A 27,312-nucleotide genomic window follows, 5' to 3' on the forward strand; every position below is an offset into this window, starting at 1 on the left:
CAGTTTGTCACTATGCTCACAATGTGACCAATAATTTTCCATAATTTTTGTATTTTTCCTAATTGGATCTAGGCTGTAGGTCTACAGAAGAGCCAACCCAGCATAACCAAGGCCTGAGTACACAAAATTCTGTGTCTCATTTCCTTTCAATATCACTTTGTCATATGGCAACCATGTGTTTATCTGCAACTTAATTACAGCAGACTGGGAATAAATTAAAATACATACTGGAGGTTTATTTTTGTGAGGAAAAATAGAATTAAATGAACATGAAACCTCAGGAAGAACAGGAAGGGGTAGATAATAAACAGGGAATGCAGAGGCTGCAGATGCTTTTTTTTCCACTTTTTTCTTGCTGGGCAAGAGACAAATCTTCTCTCCAGTATTTCTCTTTAAAATTGTTGAGGTAAAAGATCTCCACTAGTTTATGAACACTTTAAGCTCTACATTTTTCCAGCTTAAAATTCTTGGACGTTTTTGGCATTTTATTTAAATTTTGAAATACACTGTCTCAACACTGAGCTGGCAGTGGAGGCAAGCTCCAAGGCCAGGAACTCATTGGGATGAGCACTGACACTGCCCCAGGCCATTTATTTTGGGGGAAATACCCAGAAAAGCAGCAGAGCTCAGCAGTTCTGTTCTTCCTCCACGACTTTACTGACATATTGGTTTCCATTCTGTTGTATTCTGAGTGCCCTGCCCTCCCTCTGCAGCTAGGTCTAATGAAATATTTCTTGATGATAAACTTCACCAACAGCACAGTGTGGAAGTCAGCAGAGATGTTGAATTTAGCAAGAGATGATGAGCAGCCAAGGACAATAGAGAGATGAAAAACGATGGAAGGAAAAAGGATGTCATATTGCAGAGCAGCATGAAGCACCAACAATTTGTGAAGAAAGAATTGTGAGCCAAATTTTCAATAATCTGAAGGAAGTAGACTGCAGGAAAGGCATTTTTAGGAGACAAATTAAGCCAAGTTTGTGTTTTCTTCCATTACAACAGAAGCAAGATACCTCACAGATCTTTATTTTTTCTGTATAAAAGTTGCTGCAAGATTCCCTGTAAGCCTTTTTGATGTTTCAATAAAAGGATCCAGAATTGCACAAAGCAACTTGGATTTGAAATACCACACAAAAGTTGATTATCAAATGTGGCCCAACTTGCCTTTGTAGTTTACATTATCAAGCTCACTCAGACAGCACAATTTAAACATCACCTAAATAAAAGCATCTGAATTTAGTTAATGTCTTGGCTCTAACACTGTGTTAGTTTTTTCCCAAGTAGGCAGATTAATTTAAAAAATAAACCATAGGACACAATGAAGAACATCTAGTTCATCTAAATTAGCTCAAGGTTAGATATTTACTTTTAAAAAAGTGTGATTAAAGAAAGGTTTTAAACAAAGTACTCAGCTTATGTTCATCATTTACTGTTGTGGTTTTTTAATCTTTCTTGAAGGTCTGAAGAGTTATTTGCTTCTGTGTGGGCAAATTCATCTTACCTGGTAAAGAGAGATATGTCCATAGACCCACCTGGAACATCCAAAATACCATTTTCATTTCTCACCAGGAGCTCTAAACTGATGGAGAGGTAAATCTGTCACTTAGAGCAAAGTGTGCCACAGCAGAGAGGGTTTTGCCAGACTCTGCCTGTGCTGTCCTGTGGGTGTCTAAGAGCAGCTGTGCCCTGCCCTTCCCTGCACGCAGGAGGAACCTGGGCTGGCACAGCACAGCCCCAACACCCCTGTGGGACTGGCACCCCAATAAAGCTGTGCCCCAGTGTTAGCTCCACTGGATTTGCTCTCAGAGAGGAACAGCAGAGTCTACAGCACAGCTCCTCCTGAACACGTACAATAATCACCCACCAGCCTCCAGAAAATCAGATTTTTCCTCTAACATGCACGGCTATGTCCATGTGTATCCTCCTTTCACAAACACCTCTGCACTATTTCTATTATTCTTCCTGAGCTTTACAAAAAGATTTAACGCTTGCATTAGGTCAAAAGTGAAGCTATAGACCTATATTTCCTATAAAACATACTGCAGATACACTGAAATCTTTCCCACAAGACATCCATCCTCTTTTAATGGTTCTACAAAACATTACATTTTGGACAGACTCCACAGAAATTTGCCACCCAGTAGCTTTCATTTGTCTGGTTATTTACAATTCTCAGCTGCTTATGTGAAAATAAATATTAGCATGCAGTGCTGAAGTGCCTGTTGCTATCAACAGGAGCAGGAATGAGTCCAGCTGAAAAGATCTTGGAAGCTTTGAACCCACTGAATTCTTTTCATGTCATACCCAAACACAGCCCTTCAGATCTGGCTGTCAACAACACATTTCACATTTCCAAACACATCCTTAGCACAAACAAGAGGGACACAGGAAATATTCTTGAGAAGACACAAATCTGCCAGAAGAGATTCACCAATTTAGAATTATTGTAGATGTGAGAGTGTAAAGTTGTCAATCCACTGCTAAATAACAGCCTTGCAAAATTGGTCACCTATCCTCAAACTTTGATCTACTCAATGACTTCCATAAGAAAGCTGAAAAACCTCCCCAAAAAACCAAAAAGAAGCAAAAATAAGGAACACTGAAAACCTTAGCACTGTATGTGTGCAAACTTTGTGATACTTTTGACCAAATCTCTCACAACAAATAGGATTTTGACTCAAATATCAGTGTACTGGTGAGTAGAAAAGAATTTAGGGCAGCAAGGAGAATTCTTTAGTGTATGCAGAAGGAGAAATCACAGGCAGCTGCCAGGCAAAAACGTCTCCTTATGCTCCACCTTATTTGGTTCCTAAAGGCCAAAGCTGCACTGCCAGGAATGTTGTGTGATGCATGTGGATAAATATTTGTTTCATTGCTTAGGTACTGCAACAACACAAAGAGCACTCACTGACAATACCAGCGCAGCTGCCAGTGCATTTCATTCACTCTCAATGCAAACTTCAGGCATTTCATAATTTGAATTTCAATTGCTGGCCTTGCAGAAACATTTCAAAACTGTTGCTAACAATATGTTTTGTTCTGGTAGAAACCCAGTTGAAAGGAAAGTAGTTAATATTAAAACTTTCTCCTTTTTCAGTTTCCTAAGACATCAGTTCATTTCTCTTGTGTTTTTAAAGCTTGAAGAAAATAAAGTGACCCAAACATTCCTGTGTGCAAACGTGGTGAATGTTTCAAGTTCTCCTTGTGTACAAAGCAGGAGATTGGTCCTAGAAGCTGAGGAATAATGCCTGCTGCAGCCTGGATCCTGGAGCACCAACTTTTCCCAGCCTTTCACACAGACACATCTGAGGAGGGAGCCCTCAACCCTCTTGAGTAAAAATAGTTCAAGAAAAAGGAAATTTAAGCAACAGACAAAAGGAAGGTTTCCCTTCCCAGGATTTAAACATGCAGTTACCCCCAGCTCATATAAAAACCAAGGCTGTAACACTCAGTCTCCATTCCCAAAGCCAGGCCCAGCACCACAGCAGGAACTGTAAGGGATATCCAGACAATCCCATGGAAAACTCGAGAAGAAAGGCAAGCATCATAACGTTTAAAATGCAGTTCTGGATTACTTCAATATTCATTTTTCCACTGTAGAAAGACCTCTGGATGACTCCTCCCAAACACACTGGGCTCTATTATCTGAGGCCTCCAGCATATTCTTCACCTTTGGCTTTTCCTATTTCCCCCTCCCTGTTTTGGACTTGGCTCCTGCATTAACATTTCTTGCAGCTGCCCCTGCCAGTGCAGAAGCAGCACTGTCTAGACTATGCACATATTTGTGCCTCCTAAAACCTCTTAAAAGAATTCCAATTGTAGCTGTACAGCTCCTAGACCTCCAAAATCACATTTCTGATCTCAAGCATTTCCCTATGAATTCAGAATTATTGTCTAACTGTTCAATCCTTATTCACTCACAGGATCTTTCCTGCTAATTCCCATGAGACAAAAATACCATAACACACAGTTCCCCAAGAACTTGCTGTGAATGGACCTTATAAAACATCCCAACTCACTGAAACAAAATCAGGTTATTCCACCTTGGACAATTCATGTTGTGTAATAGAAGCAAAGGCCATGAGACACAGAAAAAGCAGCAAATAAAGAATAGAAAAGTACAATATCCAGGGCTGGACCCACAGGGATCATTGACATCAAAGCCTGTGCAAGCATTTCCACAGGGAGTGTCCAAGAGGGAAGCTGGGATTGTCTGGCACATGGGATATGTTGGTACAACAGCAATTACAAGGGAGCCCATCTCTGCCCCCAGCCCCAAACTTCTCCTCGTCCTGTATCATGAAAACAAACTCAGTGTTTCAGAAATAACTCTGCTTGTTCTCCAGCCATTTGATGATTCCTCCAGTTCCCAAAGGAAAGGGAACACGCAGCATTTAATGTGAAGAACAGAGAGAAATCATCATAAAAATGATTGGCAAAGTCTGTCTGATCCTGGGAAAAAACCAAACCACACCAATGTTCTCCTTCAACAAGACATGGTTATAAACCATACCCAGAGCCATCCAGAAAAACATAACCTGCTCAGAGGTCCTTTTTGTTTGTTTTTAACATTTCCTTCCTGGAAGATGACACAGGGGGAACTGTGCTGGAGTGTCAGGAGATGCACACAACTCCTGTTTGTTTGGAGTGGCCAAAATTTGGCCATAAATGCCATCAGGCCATAAAGCAAGCATAATTAATCACTTCATGGGTGTTTTTGACTTGCAGTCAATTCTGAATTTGTGCACTCTGGAATTATAAATCTCCAGAAAGCTGATAATCAGAAATACCAATATTATTAATAGTTAAATTATATTAATAGTATTAATATAATTAAAGGGGGCTTTTAATTAATTAAAAAATTAAAAGTATTAATAGTTAAATTCAAAAATTAGATATCTGTACAAACACATACACAAATGTATTCTGCCATTCTGTCCCTTCAGACTCTCACTGCAGAACTGCTGTACAAATAATTTTTGTCATAGTCCACTAATTCAGCCAAACAAACCATTTGATGCTACTGTTTGTAATGGGAAAAACATGAATCAACAGGCAAAGACAACTAATTTTTAAATCTAAAAGGAAACCACAAGCAAACTTTGTTATTGTCCTCAAAGTGTCTTCTTGTCCCAGCTGCCAACAAATCCTTCGTTTTGACTAAAATGCTTCAAAATATTTGTGTCCTCAGTTTACTTCTCCTTCCTGAGACAGTCTCTCAGTGGACAGGCATCCTGTTACTAATTCCTGCTTAAATTTAAAACCAAGGGGAAAACATCTGAGGCCCCAAACAACAGGGATATCAGCAGCAAGTCACAGGAACCCAACCCTGTCTCCCCACTGACATTTCAAACCACCAGTTTTATCTGTAAGATCAAGTTCATTTTCACATGTCAGTTCTGATACAGTCTGAGATGGAAACAGTGCACAAGAGAAGCTTAAAAAAAGATGGATTCACTTTTTAGAGAAGTACATAGTGTTTTATATGGAAATGGAAAGTGCAACCAAGCACGAGGAAGAAAATGGAAACCAGATGAGAAGGGCAAACAAATAGAGAAAGACCACTAAAATAATTACATACCCTTATTTTCTATAATTAATATATTTAAAATGCAGACTTTTCTCTATTTAATTTTTTTCAGTATTTCCTATATATAAATGACATATTTCTAGATATAGTTATTTAAAACAGAATTTTCTATCTGTTCACTCTAGCCCAATCTTTATTTAAGAGAAACACTGTCCCTTTGCTCTGGTGGGATGTAGTTGCCTTTTGAAGAAATGGAACTGGGTATGAGAAGTAACAACATCAATGAAAACCTCCAGGAGGCTTATGGCTCATGCTGGAAACTGAACAACTGCTGCAAAACACAATTATTTCAGAAAAAAAGTTGGAAACCTCCAAGTTCTATTGATGAGTAACGATGCTCATTACTGGCACAGGAGGGAACCACGCCCCAGGCTGAGCCCTTTGTGCTGTTTCAGACACACAGAGGATGTGCTGAGTTCAGTATTTTGGAAAAACATGAGTCAGCACATAGCTGAGACAGAACTACCCAATACACAGGGAAGTGCCACCATTTGAACCCCAAAAAAGAAGTGAAAGATTTGACAGAAAGGCAGGAGGACAGGGCAAAGCTGCCATGTTTGTTACCATGGGGTTTAAAGCTGTGCTTATTCAAGGTAGGTGGGCACCTTGCTTTGGACCACCACAGGGAACAGCTCCAGGTAATGATAAAATAAAGATTCCTCTACATTCCTTCACTAATGCACATAGAGGCAATATGGAAAAGCTTTAATTTCAGGTACCTCTGAAGAAAGGTTTTACAAATTACTCCATCTGTCTGGTCACTGGCATTTCAGACATAATGTGAAAAAAACATGCCACAAATTAAAACTGATGCTGTGGGATTGAACAGAAACCTAACCAAGAGACAACGAGTTGTGGCAATAATTAGTGTCCTCAGAAAGTTGTTCTAATGAATATTAATATTCTGCAATTAGGATTCAGTTACAGTTGAAAATTAAGCTTTTTAAAATGTAAATACCTCCCAGCTACACACATCTCCCATTGCAATTTTAGGTTTATTCCCACCTAACAAGGTACCCTATGCTTTTTGCAATGGATTGTTAATATTTGTAAATATGTGAAGGAAATCTGTGTTTAATATCTCAAGGTTTACCAGCAGTATTTCATCTTTTCCTATATTTTTTTCCATAAGGATATTTGTGACCACTGATTCCAGAAGGAATGCAGTAACTGGTACAGGTTTCAGAAGTGCACTGTGCTGCCAATCCCAAATTCCCCATCTCATGTTTTGTGCTGACTTTAACAGTTAGAAAATTTTTTCCCCATTGCTACTTTTTTCCAACTATAAACTTGTGTGTTTGAAGTTAAAAAGAGTAAACCACATAAGTAATTGCAAAGTTTAGGATTCTGTCTTTGTCTCTGATCAAAACCAGGCAGCAACTGCACGGATTCATCATGACAACTAAGAGTAAAGCAATTTAAAAATATCATTCCTTTCTTATATTTCATTGGAAGGTTAAAAAACCACTGCAGTAATTTTCAGTTGTCTCTTTTTATCCCAATTCTTGAACAAAGCAGAAATAACCTCACATTCCTGAATGTGGATATGTTTTTTGACTTATGGAAATGATATTTTTATCAATGTTTTAATTAAATAACAGATCCAACTTCAACACAGCCCTTCTGTAAGTAACACAGCAAGCCAGAAGGCATAAGTAAAATATCTATTAATAATAAAATGTGAGAGAAAGCTGTAAAAAATAAGGATGACTGTGGAACATTTAAATCTATAGAATGTACTTTTGGTGTCAGGTGAGACATGGTAACAGGTACCAAGGTCTGGGCTTCCCCCAAGGAAATGGATATTTTGAGAGCATATAAAATTATCAGAGGTGTGCATATCACTACTGCTCACCTGTGGCACCACAAGGGAGATAACAGAAAGGGTTTCAGGACAGAGATGAGAAAAGGAAAATCTGTATATGCAGATGGCCACTGCCCTGTAGTGCCCCATAGCAGGCTGTAACATGTACAGACAGAATACTGCAGAGTTAAAAAGGAAGGATGGGGACTACCAGTTATCCTTTGATGCTCAAGAACAAAAGGATAGGACAACCAGATTGTAATTATTAAATAAAGGTCTAAGTCTGCAAAATGGAGTCAGAAGGGAAGCTGTAAACTTTGGCTGAGTATTTTGAAATGGCTGAGAAAAGAACTTGTGAGGGTGATAGGGGAGGAAAGGGGATAAAGGAACAGAAGGTAAAGCAAATCTTGAGATCTTGGGCAGCCAAGAGGGGTTGCCTCTGTCCTTGTTTGTGGGACCCCAGGACATCCCTCTGGCTGTCCAGGACCCCTGCCAGGTGGCTCAGAGACCCTGGCACAGAGCCCAAAACACCTGTGGGTTTGATTCTGACCCATGGAGCAAATTACCAACCTTAGATGAAGATCAGCAAGCCACAACAGTTTAGGTAGAATAATAGTGAAGTTATCATGGGGTGAAGAAGTAGGTTTTAGAGTTTTTAGGATGGGGATTCAGGAGGCAGGATGGAGGGATCTGGGTGTGTCCAGCCTTTCTCCTTCTTGGCCTCCATCTTCTGCTGTGATGTTGGCATTTACAGATTGGTTTAGAGTAGAAGCTCACTGTCTAACAGAGGTGACAGGTATTGGGAAGTTATTGTAAACATTGTACAGGTAGTTTTAGTATAAAGACACAACAGCACCCTGGGGGCAGGCAGAGTGCCTCTGTCTGTCCTGCTGGATGGACCTCAGCAGGGCAGGAGAAAATTTTTTATAGATAAGAAACAATAAACAACCTTGAGACTGAGAACTGAAGAGCTCTGACTCATTCTGCAAGTGCTTGGGCTGGGAAAAGAGACTTTTAACATCTCTTGGGGTCACAGCGACCACCAAAAGATCCCAAGACTTGTTGCCTTTCCAACCAGCAGGACCAAGCCCTGCTCTGGCCCCTTGCCCTGCTCCCAGCACCAGGCTGGACTCGCTGCCTGCCTGAGCTCCTGAGTGCAGCCAGGGGAAAGGGGGGAGGAGATTCCAGCCCCACAGAATGCTCAGGGCTGGCTGAAGTGAACCCTTGATTTCCTCTGCTCTGCTCAGCCAGGCTATTCCTGCTCCCATCCCGCTCGCTCTGGCCATTCTGCAGATAAAAGATTCCATTTCTACAGGGTATGATACAGAACTGAGTTTCATGCTCTCTGTATGCTGTGACCATAAACAGTCATTTCAACTCTTCTCTCTCTGTATTTTTCATACATACAGAGTACTCTGGACTCTTCTATACTTTCTACACTTAAATTGGCCTAATGATTTTTATTTTCAAGATATCCCCCTCCTATTCCTTCAGCCTGCTGGCTTTGATGACAAAGATATTACACTGCAGGCACCTCGAAGGCTTTTGAGAAACCAAAGTTTTTCCTCCTGTTTCACCATTCTCCATGTATTTAAGTGGTCTTTCAAACAGAAGATGAAAATCTATAAGCTTTTCTCAGCATCACAGATTCTGTTAACTTATACATTAATTTGACCTTCTCTGAGGGTCAGATGGGCACAGTAGTGAATGTTTTCCCTCCCTCCATTGCCTCCTAAAGAAAGGAACAAAACTGATGAAAAAGGAAAACAACAGCAGTATTATTGTACACTGACTAACAGTTCTTGTGAGAGGAAAAGAGAAGAATCCATGCCAGAGGCTCCAGCCTTCCACAGCCATTTCTCACTTCCTATGGCTCCTGCTCAAGACACAAACCAACAGTGGCAGTTTGCCCTAAGATATAAAATCATAAAAGTTATTCTAATTATTTTTCACTGCTGTTTAGTCTGCCTCTTCTCTCCTCAAAGGACACAATTCCACACTGAGGCATCTTAACAGACCAAAGCACTCCCATTGCACAACTCATTCCAACAACTGGCCACGGGATGGACAGGCATAACACAAACTGCAGATGAAGCAGAGATTGGCAGCTTGCTCTGCACTTTTGGATGAACCATTCCATAAAACCAGTCAATATCAGATCCCTGAGGACACAGCAGTGTTTGCACTCACACAGAAAACTATCTGAACTGTGTATGTCTGAAAAAATTTGCCATCCTAGTCTGAACTTTTAGCAGAATATACAGCATTTTTTCTTTAGTTATTATGACTAGGCAAGTTTATGTGGAAAATTTTAATGTAAACAACAATATTAAAACCAATCTAATTATTAATCGTACACAGATTTAAATCTTATTGAAAGGCAGTAGATGATGTCCATTCTCATACACGTTTTTTTTCCAGTTAAAAATCCTAAACCTTCTTGATCCCAGGCAGCCATGGGTCACTGTTTAACAGCTCATACAGCTATCAAGTGTCACTGCTCATGGCAGGAAGGTGCAAGGCCACTTTCATGAAGAGGCACCTGTGTCTTGGCAGATCCCTCAGGCTGTCTTTACTTCCTGAACAGAAGTTGAGAAGATAAGCAAAGGCCTCACAGACACACAGTGAAAATCCTAAATCCCCTAAGCTGCCTGAAGGATCTCTTACAGTGTGTCTGCACCTACACTTCACTAATGAAGACTTGGGACTGTTCAGCCTGGAGAAGAGAAGGCTTTGGGGATACCTCAGAGCCCTTTCCAGTGCCTAAAGGGGCTCCCATATTGCTGGAGAGGGGCTTAGGACAAGAACCTGGAGTGGCAGGACATGGGGGAAAGGCCTTAAGGTAAAGGAGGGCAGGGTTAGATGAGATTGGGAAGGAATTCTTCCCTGTGAGGGCCTGGCACAGGTTCCCAGAGCAGCTGGGGCTGCCCCTGGACCCCTGGAAGTGTCCAAGGCCAGGCTGGACACTGGGGCTGGAGCAACCTGGGATGGTAGAAGGTGTCCCTGATAATGGGATAAACTTTAAGGTCCTTCCATCCAGATTTTCACTCCATTTTTTATGTGACTGTCTCCTTTTCTTTCAAACAGCTCCAGATAAATTACCAAAGTTTAATATTTCTTCTTTTGCCTTTCAAAGCAGAGCACAGTAGGAACTGGATGCCTATTTTAAGAGACAATGTGTTCTCCCAGTATCTTTCCACCACACACCAGTTAACAATTATGGTTAACTCAATGGTTACACCATTCCATGACTATCTGTCTAAATATTCCTCAGACTGGGAGTTCAAGGAAACTACGGATTTTTAATGTCAGCAGAACTCAGAAAACTCGGTGTCCCAGGTGAATTTGTCATTTTGAAGCTCAGCAGACCCATCCCAGACCCCCTGGACCCTCGGAGCGACCTGGGGATGCAGGAAAAGGCTCTGCTGGCACACACAGGACCTGTGGTAATGTACCCTTAACTCCCTCCCTTCTCCTCTCTGGATCACCAACTTCCCTGCAGCTTCTGCAGAGCTGAGCTTCAGGATCATGTTTCAGGATGTAATTAGCTTTACAAAGAGAAAAAAATGAAGGGAAAGTGCTTCAGTCGTTTTATTTTCCATGCATAAGCTACAACTTGCAGTGAAATCATCGCTGTAAATGGACAAAAGAAAAACTTTCCATGCTAAAACTTCAACAAAAAGGCTTGCTGCTTATAGATGACAGGCTTTAAGTGCAGGAGGGGATTAGGAAAACATGAATTGAAAAAAAAAAACGTTCTAACTTTATGAAATGTTTTTATGTTAAGGCTACATCTGCCAAAGTGTATTAGATCTTATTATTTTATATAAATCTACATTAAAGTCACGCCACCTGGAAACTAAACTTCTAAATACATAACCCATCACTGAATAAAACACACATTTTTTGTTGCTTTTGCAAACACTCCATTTCCTTGTTCCTTGTGTGCCTGTAGCAGTGGAAAAGGATTTCCAGCTGTGCCTTGTCAGCCTCGGGACCAGAGGCATTGTGCTGCTCCTCATTTGCCCGAGCGAGGTTCCAGTGCTCCCAGCACCAGCACAGGCTCTGCACACACAGCTCAGCCCTGGCTCCCCAGGGGAAGAAGCTATTCCAGACTTAACTAAGGAATCAGCTCACATGGTTCAACAATCCCTACAGTTTCTCTGTTTGTTTTAAAGAAATCACTGAGATTTTGTTTCATTTGCAACGGGAGACTAAATGACAGCAAGCAGAATCTGCTGTTAGGTTAGATTACAAGGTAAAATGTTTTACATTTTAAATTACTGCTTAAAGCATGGTGTTGAATGGCTTAAACTTCATGTTAACTTTGCAAATATGTAATATATGGAATGAAATGATGTGGGCTATATTTAGCAATACTGAAGAGAAATGCCTTTCTAGATAAAGTGTGCAATACCCGTTGAGCTGCTTTTTGTTCTGTCTGAATGTTTGCCACGCACATCCAACTGAAACTAACAGAAAGTGCAACTGGTCTGGCTGCTGTGGGTAAATGTCATTAATTTCTGTGCAATGCATTTGAAAAAGAGTGAGTGAAAAATCTTAGTAAAGCTCTTTAACCCCTGTGTGTCAGGAGAAATCATGCTGACATCTTAGAAATGTGTTTGCATTTTGACTGAATGGATGAAGATAGATTATTTAATAAATTCTGATACTCTGGCATTTCTAAAGGGTCTCTCCTTTAAAAATTAACTATTTCTGTTAACATAATAGGAAACTGACAGGTACTGAAGATAAAGGTACAAATTACTGAACACATTACAAAGTAAAAGTAAATGCTTTCACATACTGTTCCTGATCTAAATATTTGTGGGTAAAATGAAAAAAGGTAAAGCAATGCAGCCATGTTGACTATCTGGCAACACAAACAGTTAATGATTTCATTACACTGGCTATCTCTAATCGTATTTTACTATGCAATGATTTATTATGAAAGTCATAAATTGAATAGTCTGAATTTTCCCCAAACTAAAAGCTGGCTGGCCCTTTACAAAATACAGCCTCCTCCTGAGAGATAATCTGAGCATCCCAGACATGGGCAGGAAAGGCCCAAAGCACCCAAGGCCTTTCACATTTTGGGCCTTAAACTGTAAGGCAGCACTTCTCAACTAAGCCAAGGAAAGGAACTCACTAGCCCAGTGTTTTGCATGCAAAGAACATAATTTGGTTGAAAATAGTAATATTAAGCTTTTAGTGTGGAAGAGTTAAATTGGTGTAAAAAATCAGCATATAAACTCACATATATGAACAGGATTAGTTTATAAAGACATTTTTTGGGGGGGTGTGGTGTGTTTTCTGTTGTTTTGTTTCTGATTTTTAAAAATTTGTATTTATAAAGTACTTTATGAAACCAAGTTTCATTTTATAATAATTTGCTTTACTTCAGAATTTTACTCTTTAAGTTCCTAGCAAAACATCTTTTAATGTACATTAACATCTGTACAGTTCATGTACTATAATTCACTCTATATTATTCCTGACTTTTAAAAAGAAATGAAGAATGGAAAAGTATTTCTGTCATGCCATTATATGCCTCTGGTCACAGGAAGAAATGGTTAAACGTTAAAAAAATGTTAAAAAAGCCCAAGTGCAATGTAGCAGCACTGTAAGTGCACAGCTCTGGTGTTATTATAGAGTATCCCAGAAAAATGGAACCATAATTAAGATGTCAGAAACTTGACAGAATGAACACACATGGCCAAGCCTTTCCTTTGTACATCCAGTTTTCCCTGAGGGCTCTCAGTGTGTCTCAGCCCAGGCTGTGGAACAGAAGTTTCCTGTGTAATTTTACAGCCACTCATTACCACGCAAGGTAGACACCAAAGGCTTTGGCTCATTTCTCCTGAGGCACTCAGAAATGAGCACTTTCTCAACAAGATCAGGCGTTTTCAGTGCAGAGGGCAAGCTTCTGCATCTCTCTGAGATGTTAACTTACAGTAATTGCTGTAAATAAAAGGCCATGGAGTCTATACAGCATTTTGGAATAAGTGATTTCTGAGGGGCAGAAAGCAGCAAACTAAAGTTTGGATTCATTTCAAAACCCACCATTCCAGGAGATGCTGTGAATATTTGTGTGAGACGCTTGCATCTCAAATTCCCTTCATATAGAAATAAAAATATTAACTTCAAATCCTGCAAATTAATACCTAAACTTACAAAAACGTTTTAATTTTAAAATAGTTGATCACAGAAACGACAATATTAAAAAGAAGTAAAATGCATACTCTTAAGCTGATTTACTGCCAGCTTCTCATTTTAAAACACAAAAATAAAAAAAATATATGAGAATTATGATGTGGAAAGCATGGAAAACATGCAATCAATCACATGCCTTATATTAAAGAACAGTTAGACACTCATACCAAAAATGTGACCTGTTCTGTAAATCAGAAAATACCACGATGAACAAGCTTTTAAACAAAATCTAATTAGGCAAAGCTGCAGTTCAAGTTCCTGAAATAATACTGTCCAGTATTTACACAATATTATTATAATAAGATTAACTCCAAAGTGAAAGATGACATGCAAAGCCAGACTGATGAACATTAAGTAAAAGCATTTTTTAATCCACTCAGAACTTCTTCAGAGAAAAACTATGGCCATGCTCTAAGCCTTTTCTTGGCCACAAAGCCCAAGAGCTCCAAGTCCTTCACTAATTCCCACTCTCTCAAGAACACAAATGTCTCCTATCTGTGCTGTCTCAGCTAAAACAGGCCACAGGACAGCAGCATTTCCTTTTTGAAAGAATTATGCAACACAGCTCTGACAGATCATTAATGTCTCTGATGTACAGGCTCTCATTTCCACACTGGTACAGCAATCCACTGCTGGATTTCCTTCCTTGTTGTGCTCCTGAATCCTGACTGCTCTGTTTTGGAATGCCACCTATTGGCGACAGTAAATGTCATTTTTCTGTCACAATCATAAGAAGGCTCAATTATTTTGAATTTTTTAATAAGTAAATGCAGAACACAACTCAGTCTAGATTGACCATACTAGAGCCTACACTTCATAAAAACTTCCCCTGGAAAAGCAGTTGTGGAATGTCACAAATAGCACAAACTTCCTGAAGGTCTCCTCTGCAGAACCAAGCAGGTCCTGTTAGAGAAGAGGATAGCCAGAGATGAATGGAAAAGCAGCTTCTCTTAATTTACAGTGAAGAAACACCTTGCACAGAAATGCCAACCCAAAAGCTTTTGGGGCAGCACATCGCAAATGAATTGGGCATTTTTCTGTTACTTTTCCATTCCCACACTCAGAAGTTACAACACTCTGGAAGAAATAAAAAAAGGAAGACACACTTTACAGAACTCTCAAGAAGCCACTTGCTGGGAGCAGCAACAATTACTGAACAGCCAATGCTCTGGCACTGCAAATCTAAACCACCTCTTCAAGTGCAACCCCAAACACCAACCAGCACCTGTTTGATGGGGACTCTTGAGAATCACTACAATCAAACTGGTCACTGGAGCTCTCAGAGGGCAACTTCTTTCCAAGAGGAACCTTGGTTTTATCGACCTACCATTTCTTAAGTTCACCTGCCTTGAAAAGCGGTGTGTGACTGACATGGTCCTAAAAGCTCTGCAGGTCCCTGATTTCCCTCTTTCTCCCCATTCCAGGGCACTCTGTGGGACCCATAGACGATGCAGGCACCATCCCTGCTCTGTTATGTCCTGCTCCTCTGGCTGTGCAGGGATCTGTGCCCAGCTGAAGGCGGCCCTGGCAGGAGGCAGAGGAGGAGGATGCCCCCCAGGGCAGCCGGGCTGCAGCCCCCGGGGCCCAGGATCCCGCTCCTCACCATCGACGACAGCGTCGTGGGCGTCTTTGACTCCTTGGTGGGACTGGGCCAGCACGAGAGCACCTACAGTGTCCTACCAGGTGAGAACACAGCCCCTCTGCTCCCTGGGGCTCACTCCTCATTTCACACAGACCAACTCATTAAAGCTTTAGTTTAGCTCTAATGTGGTGGGGCTCACAGGGGTCCCAGGATGAGGGAAGAGGTGAGAATCTTGACTCCATGTTTCAGAAGGCTGGTTATTATTTTATGAGATATATTATATTAAAAGAAAATGATATATTAGAACTATACTAAAAGAATAGAAGAATGGATTTCATCAGAAGGCTAGCAAGGAAAGAAAAAGAATGATGATAAAAGCTCGTGACTCTCTCAGAGTCTGAGACAGCCAGACTGTGATTGGCCATTAATTAAAAACAACCACATGAGAGCAGTCAAAGATGAACCTGTTGCATTCCACAGCAGCAGACAATTATTGTTTACACTTTGTTCCTGAGGCCTCTCAGCTTCTCAGGATTTTTCAGAAACTATCATGGTGACACTCTACTTCCACACATTCCTGCTGCCTTATGCAGTGATTTTGTGGTTGGCATTATGAGGCTTTTTATCAAACCCTGCTTTGCCAGGTAACAGCAATATTTCCTGCAAGTTTTCTGCATTATTTTTTGATCTTAATGAACAAGAAATTTGTTGGGGTATTTTCATCGTTTCCAATGTGTTCCAAACTTGTGTTCCAAGTTTGAAGGCCATTTTGAAGAATTTATTGCTCAATATATCTCCTAAGTCAATTAACATTTCACTGAGGCCTCAACAGCAGTAACAACAGCATTAATTAAAATAGATTCAAGTTTTTATTTTTACTTTATGGGTTGCAATTTGAAAAGTAAATTGCACATGCAAACCTTCAGGAATATTTCTTGATTTTGTAAATAACTTAATAACACTTGGTAGCAGCTGCAATATGGAAGTTGCACTATAAGTGAGACCTTTATGATGGAAAACTGAGTTAAAAGAGAAAAAAAATCCTACTCATTCAACACAAGACCACCCTTATGCTCCATGTATATAGACAACCCAGATTTATTTAACAGAAACTCAGTAGTATGATTTATATAAAACTTGCCTTTTTGGTGATCCAGAGATTTTCACCTCTGTATTTGTGTATCCATAAATAATATAATATCTGTATTTATGGATACAGATATTTCCATTCCTCCATCAAGAGATTACACACTAAGTAAAATATTTATATGCAGTTTAATGAATTTTATGGAAAAAAATCAAAACAGAATGCCCTGATTCCCATATTTTATGTATAATAATAATCTATTTTTATAAGCAAGAATTTAAGCCTTTCAGTGTCACACAACAGACATGACCACTGGGTTAAGAGGTCTCAAATGACCAAACATAAATCAGCCACATTTTCTCCACAATTACTGTTTGTTGTGAGTCCTTACTTCAGGAAGGCTGAACCATTTAAAATAAAATATTTGAAAGTAAGGGATTTGAATAGGAAAACTAGCAAAACTCTGGACACTATGACATTTTCATGTGTGTATTACAACATTATACATATTACTAATGCCAAACATCTAATTTGAAAATATTTTTAAAATTAAACAGAGGAAAATACCATGTAAGTAGCATACACTTCATGTAAGATATTCCAGGGTTTCTGTCAGGACCATCAGTCATGCTGAAATAATGCACAGCTCTTCCCCTTCCCCGCCCCGCTTGTTTCTTTCTATCTGGACTTGCATCCAAAAGCTGAGCTAAAACCACTGAACTCATTTTATTTGGAACTCCATGCTGAATTTACACCATATTTCCAAAGGTTAAAAGTCCTATGCTCATCTGCCAAAGACTGGAACCACAAGGTATTTTTTAGTCTAGCTTTTAAAGTTCAAAATTTTTTCAAGTTAATGTCAGATTTGGAAAAAACAGAGCCTATTAAATAATAGAACACTATTATTAATCATGCTTCAGAATAGAAGAAAATGCAATCCAAACATTAATTTCCATTCTCTTAGCTACTTGTTTTGCTCTTAGTAGACTAAAAAAAACCAAACCCACCCAAATTTACAGATACATGCAGGATGAAAATTAGCAGCTAAATGGAGGTTTAACAGTAACCAGACATGTAATTCCTCCAGATTAGAGCCATGTGAACATTCAAATTAAATCAAACAGTTGGCCACAGCCTGAGGCAATTTGCAGTTGTCCCTTAGGCAGAGCAGAGTAGGATGTTCACTGCTGCCCCATCTCTGATCCCTCTCACCCCCCACTTCTCCCCTCTCACCCCCCAAGCCCAAGGGACTCAGTGGTCAGGAAACGTGAGGAGCATCTCAGCACAGCCTTTCTGTGTCTCACAGGGGTTCTGGGAATCCCAACAGTGCCAGACAGCAGCTCTGCAATGCACCCAAAGGGGAAAACCTTTGAGCACACACTGCTCCTGCCTTTTATGCAGCTCTAATGTACACAGGAAAACAAAGGATCATTTGTTAAAGAAGCCTGCAGAGGCCAAGCCTGATAACTCAGATCTTTATGCTTATTCAGACAAGATTTGCTCTGACTTCTGATACACTCTGGTAGCTAAAACAAAAGAAAGAATTTTAGGAAGCACAGAAGAATTTCCTTCTCAGGCCAGATTATGCTCTTCTGGAACAGTTATTGTTTTATTGTTTAACATGAGAAAGTGCAGGATTCTTTTTGTGTTTCTTTTGGAGGTTATTTAAAAGAGGTATTGTGGTGTACTGGCAAGCACATAAACCCCAAAGTCAGGATCCAGCAAACAGCTGGATTGCAGATACCTGGGTGGAATGACAAGGGACTTAAAGCCAACTAACACTTGGCCTGGGCTAATTCCTCTCCTCCTCCAGTTGACATGGTTGGAGTTGCTTAGAGCACAACTTTATGCAGCTGAAATGAGGCAGAGATGTCCCAGATCTTTGAAAAAACAAGATGCAACTACTCAAAGCTCTAATTTCTTGCTCTTTCCATTGTAAGAGCAATTTAAATCAAAGCATTTTTTAAAATATATGGAATATAGAGGATCCAATGGACTGGAAGATTCTGATAATTAATTTTTATTGTAGAAAACAGATTGATATCCAGTGGTCTTTGAGCAGAAGGAAAAAGGAAGAACCTTTGTTAGGAAGTAGGACTACCTTGAAAGACTTTGCAAAATGCCTCATTTTGAGACAAATGTTAATACCAGAGAGATTTCAAACCAAATATTTACAATAGTCTTACAAGGTTATTTAGAGGCTATCCTGAATTCTCTTATTAAAACGAAACACCCAGGGATGGAGCAGGGCAGAGTGTGGGAAAACAAACCCTGCAAAGACAATTTGTGCACCACAAGTAAAAGTCTCTTGGCATGCAGATTCAGGTGAGAAAAGATTTTTCCACTGTATTAATTTTTCATCTTGAAGGAAGAAGTCAAACCCTGTGGGTTCCCTTTAAGCTGTTTAACTTCCATGTGCCATTGTGTGTTCCCAGGGAAGAAGGGGCAGTGCACAGCTAACGGGATGATCATGTTCGACAGAGCCGTGTGGTCTCCCCAGCCCTGCGTCACCTGCCTGTGCTCCCAGGGCCAGGTGATCTGTGACACAGCCATGTGCCACCCTCTGAACTGCTCCCACAGCATCATTCCTGCAGGAGAGTGCTGCCCAGTGTGTTCTGAGACTGGTATGGGACACCACAGATTGTTAACTCCTTACATAAACACTGCATTTAATGATCCCAAGAGTTACAAGGTACACATTATCCTGAATTCTATGGTAAAAGCAGCTCTTCAGAGTTTCTGCTCAAGCTGACCTCAGTTTCTCTGAGTACTCTGTTAGATGATTTTGATGCAACATTTAATGAAAAGATGATGCTAAGTATGCAATAGTAAAGATAATTGCATTTCTTTTTTTACTTCCCCCCTACCTTTACAGAACTTTGTAAATGTATGAAGAAATAACAACTATTTATATTTTCTATCCCACTTCTATTTACAAAGGATCAATCAATAACTACTGGCCATTATTGATGTATTAGACATACAGAGTGGTAAATCTTTGTTAGGAGTGCAAAAACAGGCAGCAATTTGGTGTAAATCAAGAGAAGAAAGTCAATTCACAAGAGAAGCCCCAGAACTACAATCTTGGTATTTCACAGTAATTTAAATAAAACTGGTACTTTTTAAAGGAAAAGGAATGGATGAGATAAACATGAGATGTCATTTCCTTCCTTTCCTTCCCACACTCCCATTATTTTACATCTGCAAAGTACTCTACTCAATCTCCTACTGTAAGAAATATTTATCCTTGTGTGTATTTGCATGTGACACTCTGAGATGAGACATCATAGGAATTCTCTGTAGAACTGGAAAAGTCATGTTGACTGAGACATTTGAACTCCTTTTATTAGAATTGTCCTATTATGGAAGTAAAAACTGCATTTTGGTAATGGAGTTAATGCATTTCCCTGGTGAGATCCCCACCTGCAGCCAACTCCTCCCCTGACAATCCCTTTTGGAGTACAAGTCTTGACCTTTGTGAATTTTTTCCAAATTAGCTCCCTCTCCCAGACACATTATTTTTCCTCTTAGACACCTCCATCAACACAAACCCCATAATTAATAGTAAGTCAAAGAGGAAGATAATGAAAGTTATATTAATTTTTCCACCCTTTTGTCTGGAGTTCTCAGGAACTGAAGCTGTGTACAAACCCATCTCTATGGTTGCTTCCATAATTTCTCAGTCAAGTGTCTCTTTTCTCAAGCAGCAATTTAAGACCACATTTTTAGTCTTTGAATCGTATTCTAAGAGGAATAATCTATAGGCATAATTTTCTAAAGTATGTGGGAAACAGTGCTTACTAATATTTTAGTTTCAGTTTAGACTCTCCTGCATTGTTGTGCTGTTTTTCCCTCACCAGCCTCCTCGCTGGACTCCAGTATAATTTCACTGGATGACATCACTGAGATGTCTGGTGACTCCCCAGAGCCCAAGGACCTCGACACCACCAATGCTCTGCCATCAGCACCAACTCACATGGAGAAGGATGAGCTGCTTCCAACAGCAGTGACAGAGGTCAGGGACAAGGAGGGTCCCAAAAAAGGGGAGAAGAAAAGAAAAAGGAAAGGCAAAAAGAATCGCCGGAGGCACAAAGGGCGGCGCAGAGGGAGGCTGCCTGTCCCCAGAATGGGAGCTGCAGGGGATGAGCAGGATGACAGCGATGAAGATGATGGTGCTTTCAGAATTCCATCTCATTTCCCAATTCCTGTTCCACCCATAGAAGCTCCTCCTTTGCCATCTGGATGTTCCACAACAGACACCACAGTAAGCTGCATTAATGCCAAACTTACACAAATACCTCCCATCTCAGATCCAGACCTAACGAGTTTAGACCTTACAGGTAATTAATGGATCTAATTTGCATGACTTCTCTAACATCATCCACCCTCAAGTGCAGGCAACAGCACTGTTAATGCTTTGTCATTCCTTAATATAGAAAAGTTTTAGAGCTAATTTTACAGCTATGCCTTTAAAACAAGAAATGAAAAACATTAGATTTGCATGCCAGTGTTTAAATACTAAGATGAATACATCTACACAAAATTGCTGTCCATAATGCTGTTTTTGTGATATATTTTCTAGATGCAATATTACCTCAGGTGCAGACTGTATTTCATTACTGAAACTGCTTTCTTGCCTTCTGTCCCAGGAAATAGCATCACTACTATCTCAGATGAAGCATTCAATGGGATACCTAATTTGGAATGGATTGATCTGAGTAAAAATAACATTACCTCTCCTGGCATAGGTCCCAAAGCATTCAAAGTAAGAAAGCCTAACTCCTCTGCTACCCTCTCCATAATTGCTGCTTAAAATAATGTTTTTGCTTTTCAGTTTATGGATCTAAACCACTTTGCACCTTGTATAAGTAAGCATTGTATAATTCAATAGCTACTTTGAGAAATCTCTCAGCACAATCAAGAATTAAAATTAAGATATGATGATTTTTCATACCAATCTTTTAAGCTGCCTTAAGCATAATAACCCTCAGTTACTGAAAGCTGCTGTCCTTCTGCCTGAGGAAATTTGCTGACCTACAGAAAATGATCAGTTTGCTCACAGATCAAGAGGATAAGCATGTAATTTCTAAATGCATGTACTTTGAAGTCCTAAATCCTGCCCAGTGTAGTGAGGCAATACTTCCACAATTCACAGAGAGCAGCAGGAATGCAAACAATGATCCTGGGGAGCTGCAGCAGGGCTGTGGGGAAGCTCTTTGAGTTACACGTGACATTACCTGGCACTTTTGCTAATATTTAGCAGAAAGTAACCTATTAATTAGACTGACAGGAAAAAAAATAATAGTTTTTCATTCAAAACACTGGATACTACAGCACTGCTGCTGAAAAACCTTAGAGAGTGTGTGTTTAAGAAAATCTCAACTTGATATTTAACTGCATATATTGCACCTTGATAATATAAATGCTCTTTATCCCTGTGATAAGATCCTGAAAAAGCTGAAACGTTTGTATTTGGATGGAAATATGCTGGTACTTATTCCCTCTGAACTGCCATCAACTTTGGAAGAAATAAAAATAAATGACAACCAACTTCATACCATTGATGAAGATGGCTTAAAAGGTATTTTAAAAAATTACTATCAATCATATGAACAGTCAAAAATAAATTTGAAAAGCTGAATGTTGAACCTGGTTTGACATAGAAAAATAATTACTAGCTTTAAGTGCCATGTCTTTAACAGGCAGCAAAAGCTGAAAGATTTGCATGACAAAGTATTTTAAAATTATATTTTCCCCTATGCAACTGCTCCTCTCCTAAAGTAGTTTATATTTAAGGTCACTGAGTGGAGGTGAATTTGAAGCATGTTGAAGACACCACCTACCTATCCCCACCTTTAACCTGATGGCTTTATATGTGGTGAAACCATTTTAGTTATTTTTAAATTGCATGGAAGTGAACAGAATTTGATGTCCATACAAAATAAAGGAGAATATAATTGGAATCAACCATGATCATTTGAAGCCAGTTCAAACACAGGCTGAGAGGAAAAAAAGAAAGAAGAAGGAAAGGGCACCATCCACGTCAGAATTTGATGGACTTGTTTGCTTCTTTTCCTCTCCTGCCAAAAGGGTCCCATCTAAACTGGATCAGCTGCTGCCCTTTCCAATTGGACTGGGAGAGGAAAATGTAAATAAAGTGTGGTCAGTCTCTAAAGCTCTACAAACCTATGAACAAGTCCAAGATTATGAGACAATAAAATCAGTTCATTTTTATTTTTCATTGCTGTGAACTGATCTGGGTAATGTTTAAGACTGTTAAATTATGAATGTGTATTTTAACAAGATATAAGATGGCATTAATTAACTGAAATGAAACTTTTTCTCCTTAGGTTTAAAGAACTTGGTCACTCTGGAATTAGAAGGAAATAAACTTAGTGAAGCAAATGTCAGTCCTTTGGCCTTTTATCCTTTGAAAAGTCTTTCCTATTTGCGACTGGGAAGAAATAAATTTAGAATTATACCACAAGGTCTTCCTGCCACTCTTGAGGTAAAAAAACCCAAAACAACCAAAATAAATACTAACAACAACAACCCAGCCAACAAACACCCAAAGAGATGAAATTCCTTCTCTTTGCCCTTTCAAAGCAATATGTAGTCTCACAAATGAGAAAACAAAATAAAAGCTTTGAAAAATTGTGTTTCTGAAGGTGCCACTCCAGCTACAAACTGTCTCTGGTTGAGATTCAGAATTAACATAGACCAGGGAATACAGGGGACAGGCAATTGCTGCACTTGGAATTTGCAATGGGAAAACTCAGCCCATTCTGATCTCACAAATTTTCTTCCCAAATGCACTTACAGGAGTTATATCTTGAACATAATCAAATTGAAGAAGTATCAGAAATTTGCTTTAACCACACCAGAAATATCAACATCATTGGGCTAAAGCATAACAAATTAGAAGAGCACAGGATAGCACCTTTGGCTTGGATAAACCAAGAGTAAGTACCAGACATTTAAAATACATTTATTTCCTTTTTCTCTGTTTTTAGTGAGTCAAATAATCAACTAAATATTTGCACCTCAATACTTTTAACTTAGAGTTGTAATTATGCTTTGATTTGTTTTCCTTTGCCAATTTTTCTAAATTTCCTTTGCCTCATTGTATAATCTAGAAGATACTCAGTCAGCTGTCAAATAGAAAGATCTTCTACCTCAAATCTGTACCATATTAACATAAAAGTCAATATTTTTTCTGACCACCTATTCAAAGATGAACATTAATTATAAATAATAGTATATACAATTATATGGTAATTTAGTATTGATACATAATTATCTCAAAGGTAATTTAAAAATAATTTAATACTATCCTAGCCTTATTTCCCATTGGATTAAAAATTATAAAAGTCAATAAGATGAAGGGAAGATTGTGCAGCTGCACTGTCTAAGAGCAGAATATAAGCAGAGAGAGCAATGAGAATGTAAGCAGTAAAAGATGATAGTGTTTTTGATTTTCCTGCTAAATAATTTGCCAAGCTGAGCAGGGTACCTGGCCATCACTGGCAGCTGCAGCCCTATCCCTTGATTCCTGAATTTGTGACTTTCTTAAGCTGAAAACAACCACCCTGTTACTCCTGACAGCACCTCTCATGCCTGGAAGTGAAGCACAGGGGACTGATTCATTCCCACAATTCCATTTCTAATGGGCTTCAGAACAAAGCTTAAAACTCCCTGTCAATGGGATAATGACTGGAATCCCAAGGTTATTCCAGTTTTTCAGTGGAACTCATTGCAGCAATCCCAAATGACTCCCATGGGATTCCCCTGTTCTGCTCCCCACCAGCCCCCCATCCTCATTACTGGAGATCTCTTCCCATCAACAAAATCCTTGTGCTTGATTGGTAATTCCTGACTTCATTATTTCTATTCCCAGAGTAATTATGCATGACCATGTTCCATAAAACACATTCTGCCCCATTATCAGAATCCAATTTCCTTTGGCAATGTCATTCCCTGGCAATGTCCTGAAGCAGAGCCTTGCACAGAGCACAGCACTGCCAGGCCAGGAGCTCAGGGGGGTTTCAGCCTTTTTTTCTTTTCTCCTTTAATGCAGGAACTTGGAGTCAATTGACCTCTCTTACAATAAATTGTACCATGTTCCCTCCTACCTGCCAAAATCTTTACTCCATCTGGTACTTATAGGAAATCAGATTGAAAGAATTCCAGGCTATGTGTTTGGCCACATGAGGCCTGGGCTGGAGTACCTCTACCTGTCCTTTAACAAACTCACTGATGATGGCATTGACCCAGTGTCATTTTTTGGAGCTTACCACTCCCTGAGGGAGCTCTTTTTGGATCACAATGAATTGAAGGCTGTGCCCTTTGGGATTGATGAAATGAGAAAACTACGTTTTCTAAGACTCAACAATAATAAAATAAGGTAATTTCCAAGCTCTTTTTTACATTAATGACATTAAAATAAATAAGATATGCTTTGCTTTAGGAATTTGTTATTTTTAAGTAAATATTTGTTACAAAAATGTGAAGGAGGAGCTGAATGCTGAGTTTTCTTCTGCAATATTTCTTAATATGACAGAAGAAAGATTTCCCCCTTCCTCACAGTTACTGAAAATGCTCATCATCAGCAATCACCAGCTTTTCTGCTCCTGGAGCAGAGCCCAAAGTGATAACAAAATAATGGGAGGGGTCAGCAGCTGGAGTCACCTGGTGAGCAGGTTCCACCAGCCCCAGCTCTGGAGCCACATGCTCAATCCAGGCTCTCTGTGCTGCTTTGGAAAGGAATGACAAGGAGAGAATTCCCATGTGTCAGACAAAGTTTCCATTCAGCAACACCTGGCAATGTTTTCCTCAGGAAAACTCAGTATACCATATAAATGAGAAAACAATGCAGAGAGAATATTCAAAAGAATGAAAGTCCTCAGTAAATATGTAATTGAGAAAATTTAATGTACTGATGAAGTTAACATTTTCAGATATCTAAATAGCAACTCTAAAATAAATGATGAAGTTGAGAGTTCTCTGCAATGATTAGAACATGACTAGAACATGACTAGAACATGAACAGAACATGACTAGAACATGGTTCCTCCCCTGTGTCACAGGAGGGTGCCCCCAGAACGCATCTGCAGGACTCAGAGCCACCACGAGGACGAGCATGACCACAGTGAGGAGGAGCATGAAGATTCCCACCTGGAACATGTTCACCTTGAAAACAACTACATCAACACAAGGCAGCTCTCCCCACATTCATTTCCATGCATAAGATCCTATTGCAGTGTTGTTCTTAAACCACAGAAGACCAAATAAACGCCCCAATTCTGCATTGCAACCCCCATCTCTAGAAATGCAGTTTTATTTATTCTCTCTACTCACTGGTCTGCTTATTTCTGATTTAAACCCTTCCTACTACCATAAATATGATACTGAAGTAAGGCATTGAAGTAAGGTAGCAGTGTGTTTCTTCATATTGTTTCATTATAAAACCATTAAATGTAAAAATTGAAGCTTAAGAGTATAACATCTATTTTTATTTCTATTAACACTATTCTGCTTAAACACAACAGGTCAAACTGTGCCCCCAGGCACACTCTCTGTAAGATCAGATTTTAGGATTTAAGAATATAACTAAACCCTCAGCTTGGTCCTATCTTATTTAACTGAATTTAAAACATTTTAAGTGGTACCATCAACTGTAAAAGTTGTACATAAGAGATAAAAATCCTTGAGCTATGAACATTCTAGCAATGCAGGAATCAAATTTCTTAAAACACACACAGGACTGGATTTTCTACCAAACATTTTGCAGTATTAGACTCTCTTTCAAGTGAAATTTTAAGCAAAAAAGTTAAATTATTTGTTTTTTAAATAACCCTAAAAACTTCTGTATTCAAACACAGATTCTGATGACCTAGAGGAATGAGCAATTCATTTCTATCTGGATGCTTTTTTTTAAGCAAAGCACATTTTAATTTTTTATAATGATTTTTAAAGTCACAGTAATAGGTTCCATTCACTTGTACCATAGTTACTTTATTAGATTTTAATACTCTACAGGATATGTAGTCTTATAATAAATTTAAGCAAAACACCACATATTGCTGCAAGTATTTTCATTCAAGTAGAATTCTTCTCTTATCAAACATTCAGACTCCTAAGACCCAAAAGAAATTCTCCACTGGATTTGCATGGGATAACACCACTAAAATACAGATTAATCGAGATTTATTTATATTTTTTCTCCAAGGTGTGCTTTTTCACTATTAAGATACCATAAAAGTGAATTTTTTGCAAGTGATTTGACTAAGATTATCCCTGTGGGGGTTTAGTACAATGAGTACCAAGCTTGCCTGACATCACTCTGTGGAAGTTGTTCCTATGAGAAGCCCTCAGCAGTGGGATGTGACCTAAAGTGAAGTTACAGCACCAAAGTCAAGCCCCAGTAGTGAGACAGAGAATGAAGGAAAAATGTTCTTGAAATGGAGCACAACAGTAGCAGAGGCAGGAGACCAAGCAGAAGAAAGAAGCCAAGGGATGAAGGACACAACAAATGGGTGGGTGCTCACTTCAGAAATACACAGCAACTAAACTTGCACAACATTTCTGAATGTCAGCTGGAAGCAGCTCAAATCCACTCTTCAAAATTACCAATTATATTGGAAGTGGAATGGGCTTTACTATAAAACTCTCATCACTTCTAAACAGTGAGCTTGGAAGAATTTTCTAAACCAAGTAAATGGGACTGTCACCATTTTACAGCTTGTGACTCTAGGACACAGTGACCTGAGAATTCTTGGTCAAGAAAAACATGGGAACAAGTTTGAAATCTTTGGCCATCAGCATGATAAAAATATACAAGGACAGCTCAACATAAAACCACTCCAGTTAGTTTATGATCTAAAATACATTTGAGCAAATAATTAATTTTTGCAGGCTTACATTGGAAATTAATATACTTTGAGAAGGTCATTGGATTTTGGAGTGGAATAATAGTTATGCTAAATGTTATCAGACTCAGAAGTCTTATGAAATAGTGTGTGTGTATATGTATATAT

General features: G+C 39.2%; 2 protein-coding genes across 2 annotated transcripts in view; one reads left to right on the forward strand and one right to left on the reverse strand.

Annotated features, from left to right (window-relative positions):
* CENPP (centromere protein P) overlaps positions 1 to 27,312 on the reverse strand; it is a 115,054-nt gene that overhangs the window by 6,817 nt on the left and 80,925 nt on the right. The gene's annotated exons all lie outside the window — the stretch shown is intronic.
* Positions 11,432 to 26,351, forward strand: ECM2 (extracellular matrix protein 2). Its single transcript, XM_071439223.1, has 10 exons — positions 11,432 to 11,652; positions 15,032 to 15,290; positions 18,712 to 18,900; positions 20,137 to 20,616; positions 20,926 to 21,041; positions 21,722 to 21,857; positions 22,627 to 22,784; positions 23,099 to 23,238; positions 24,354 to 24,680; positions 25,363 to 26,351. Exons 2-10 carry the CDS (start codon positions 15,056 to 15,058, stop codon positions 25,565 to 25,567), a joined length of 1,986 nt encoding a protein of 661 aa, XP_071295324.1. The 5' UTR covers positions 11,432 to 11,652; positions 15,032 to 15,055; the 3' UTR covers positions 25,568 to 26,351.

This window comes from Agelaius tricolor, unplaced genomic scaffold (genome assembly GCF_023055355.1).
Source record: "Agelaius tricolor isolate 1412-34295 unplaced genomic scaffold, bAgeTri1.0.p SCAF_14, whole genome shotgun sequence".
Classification (NCBI taxonomy): domain Eukaryota; kingdom Metazoa; phylum Chordata; class Aves; order Passeriformes; family Icteridae; genus Agelaius; species Agelaius tricolor.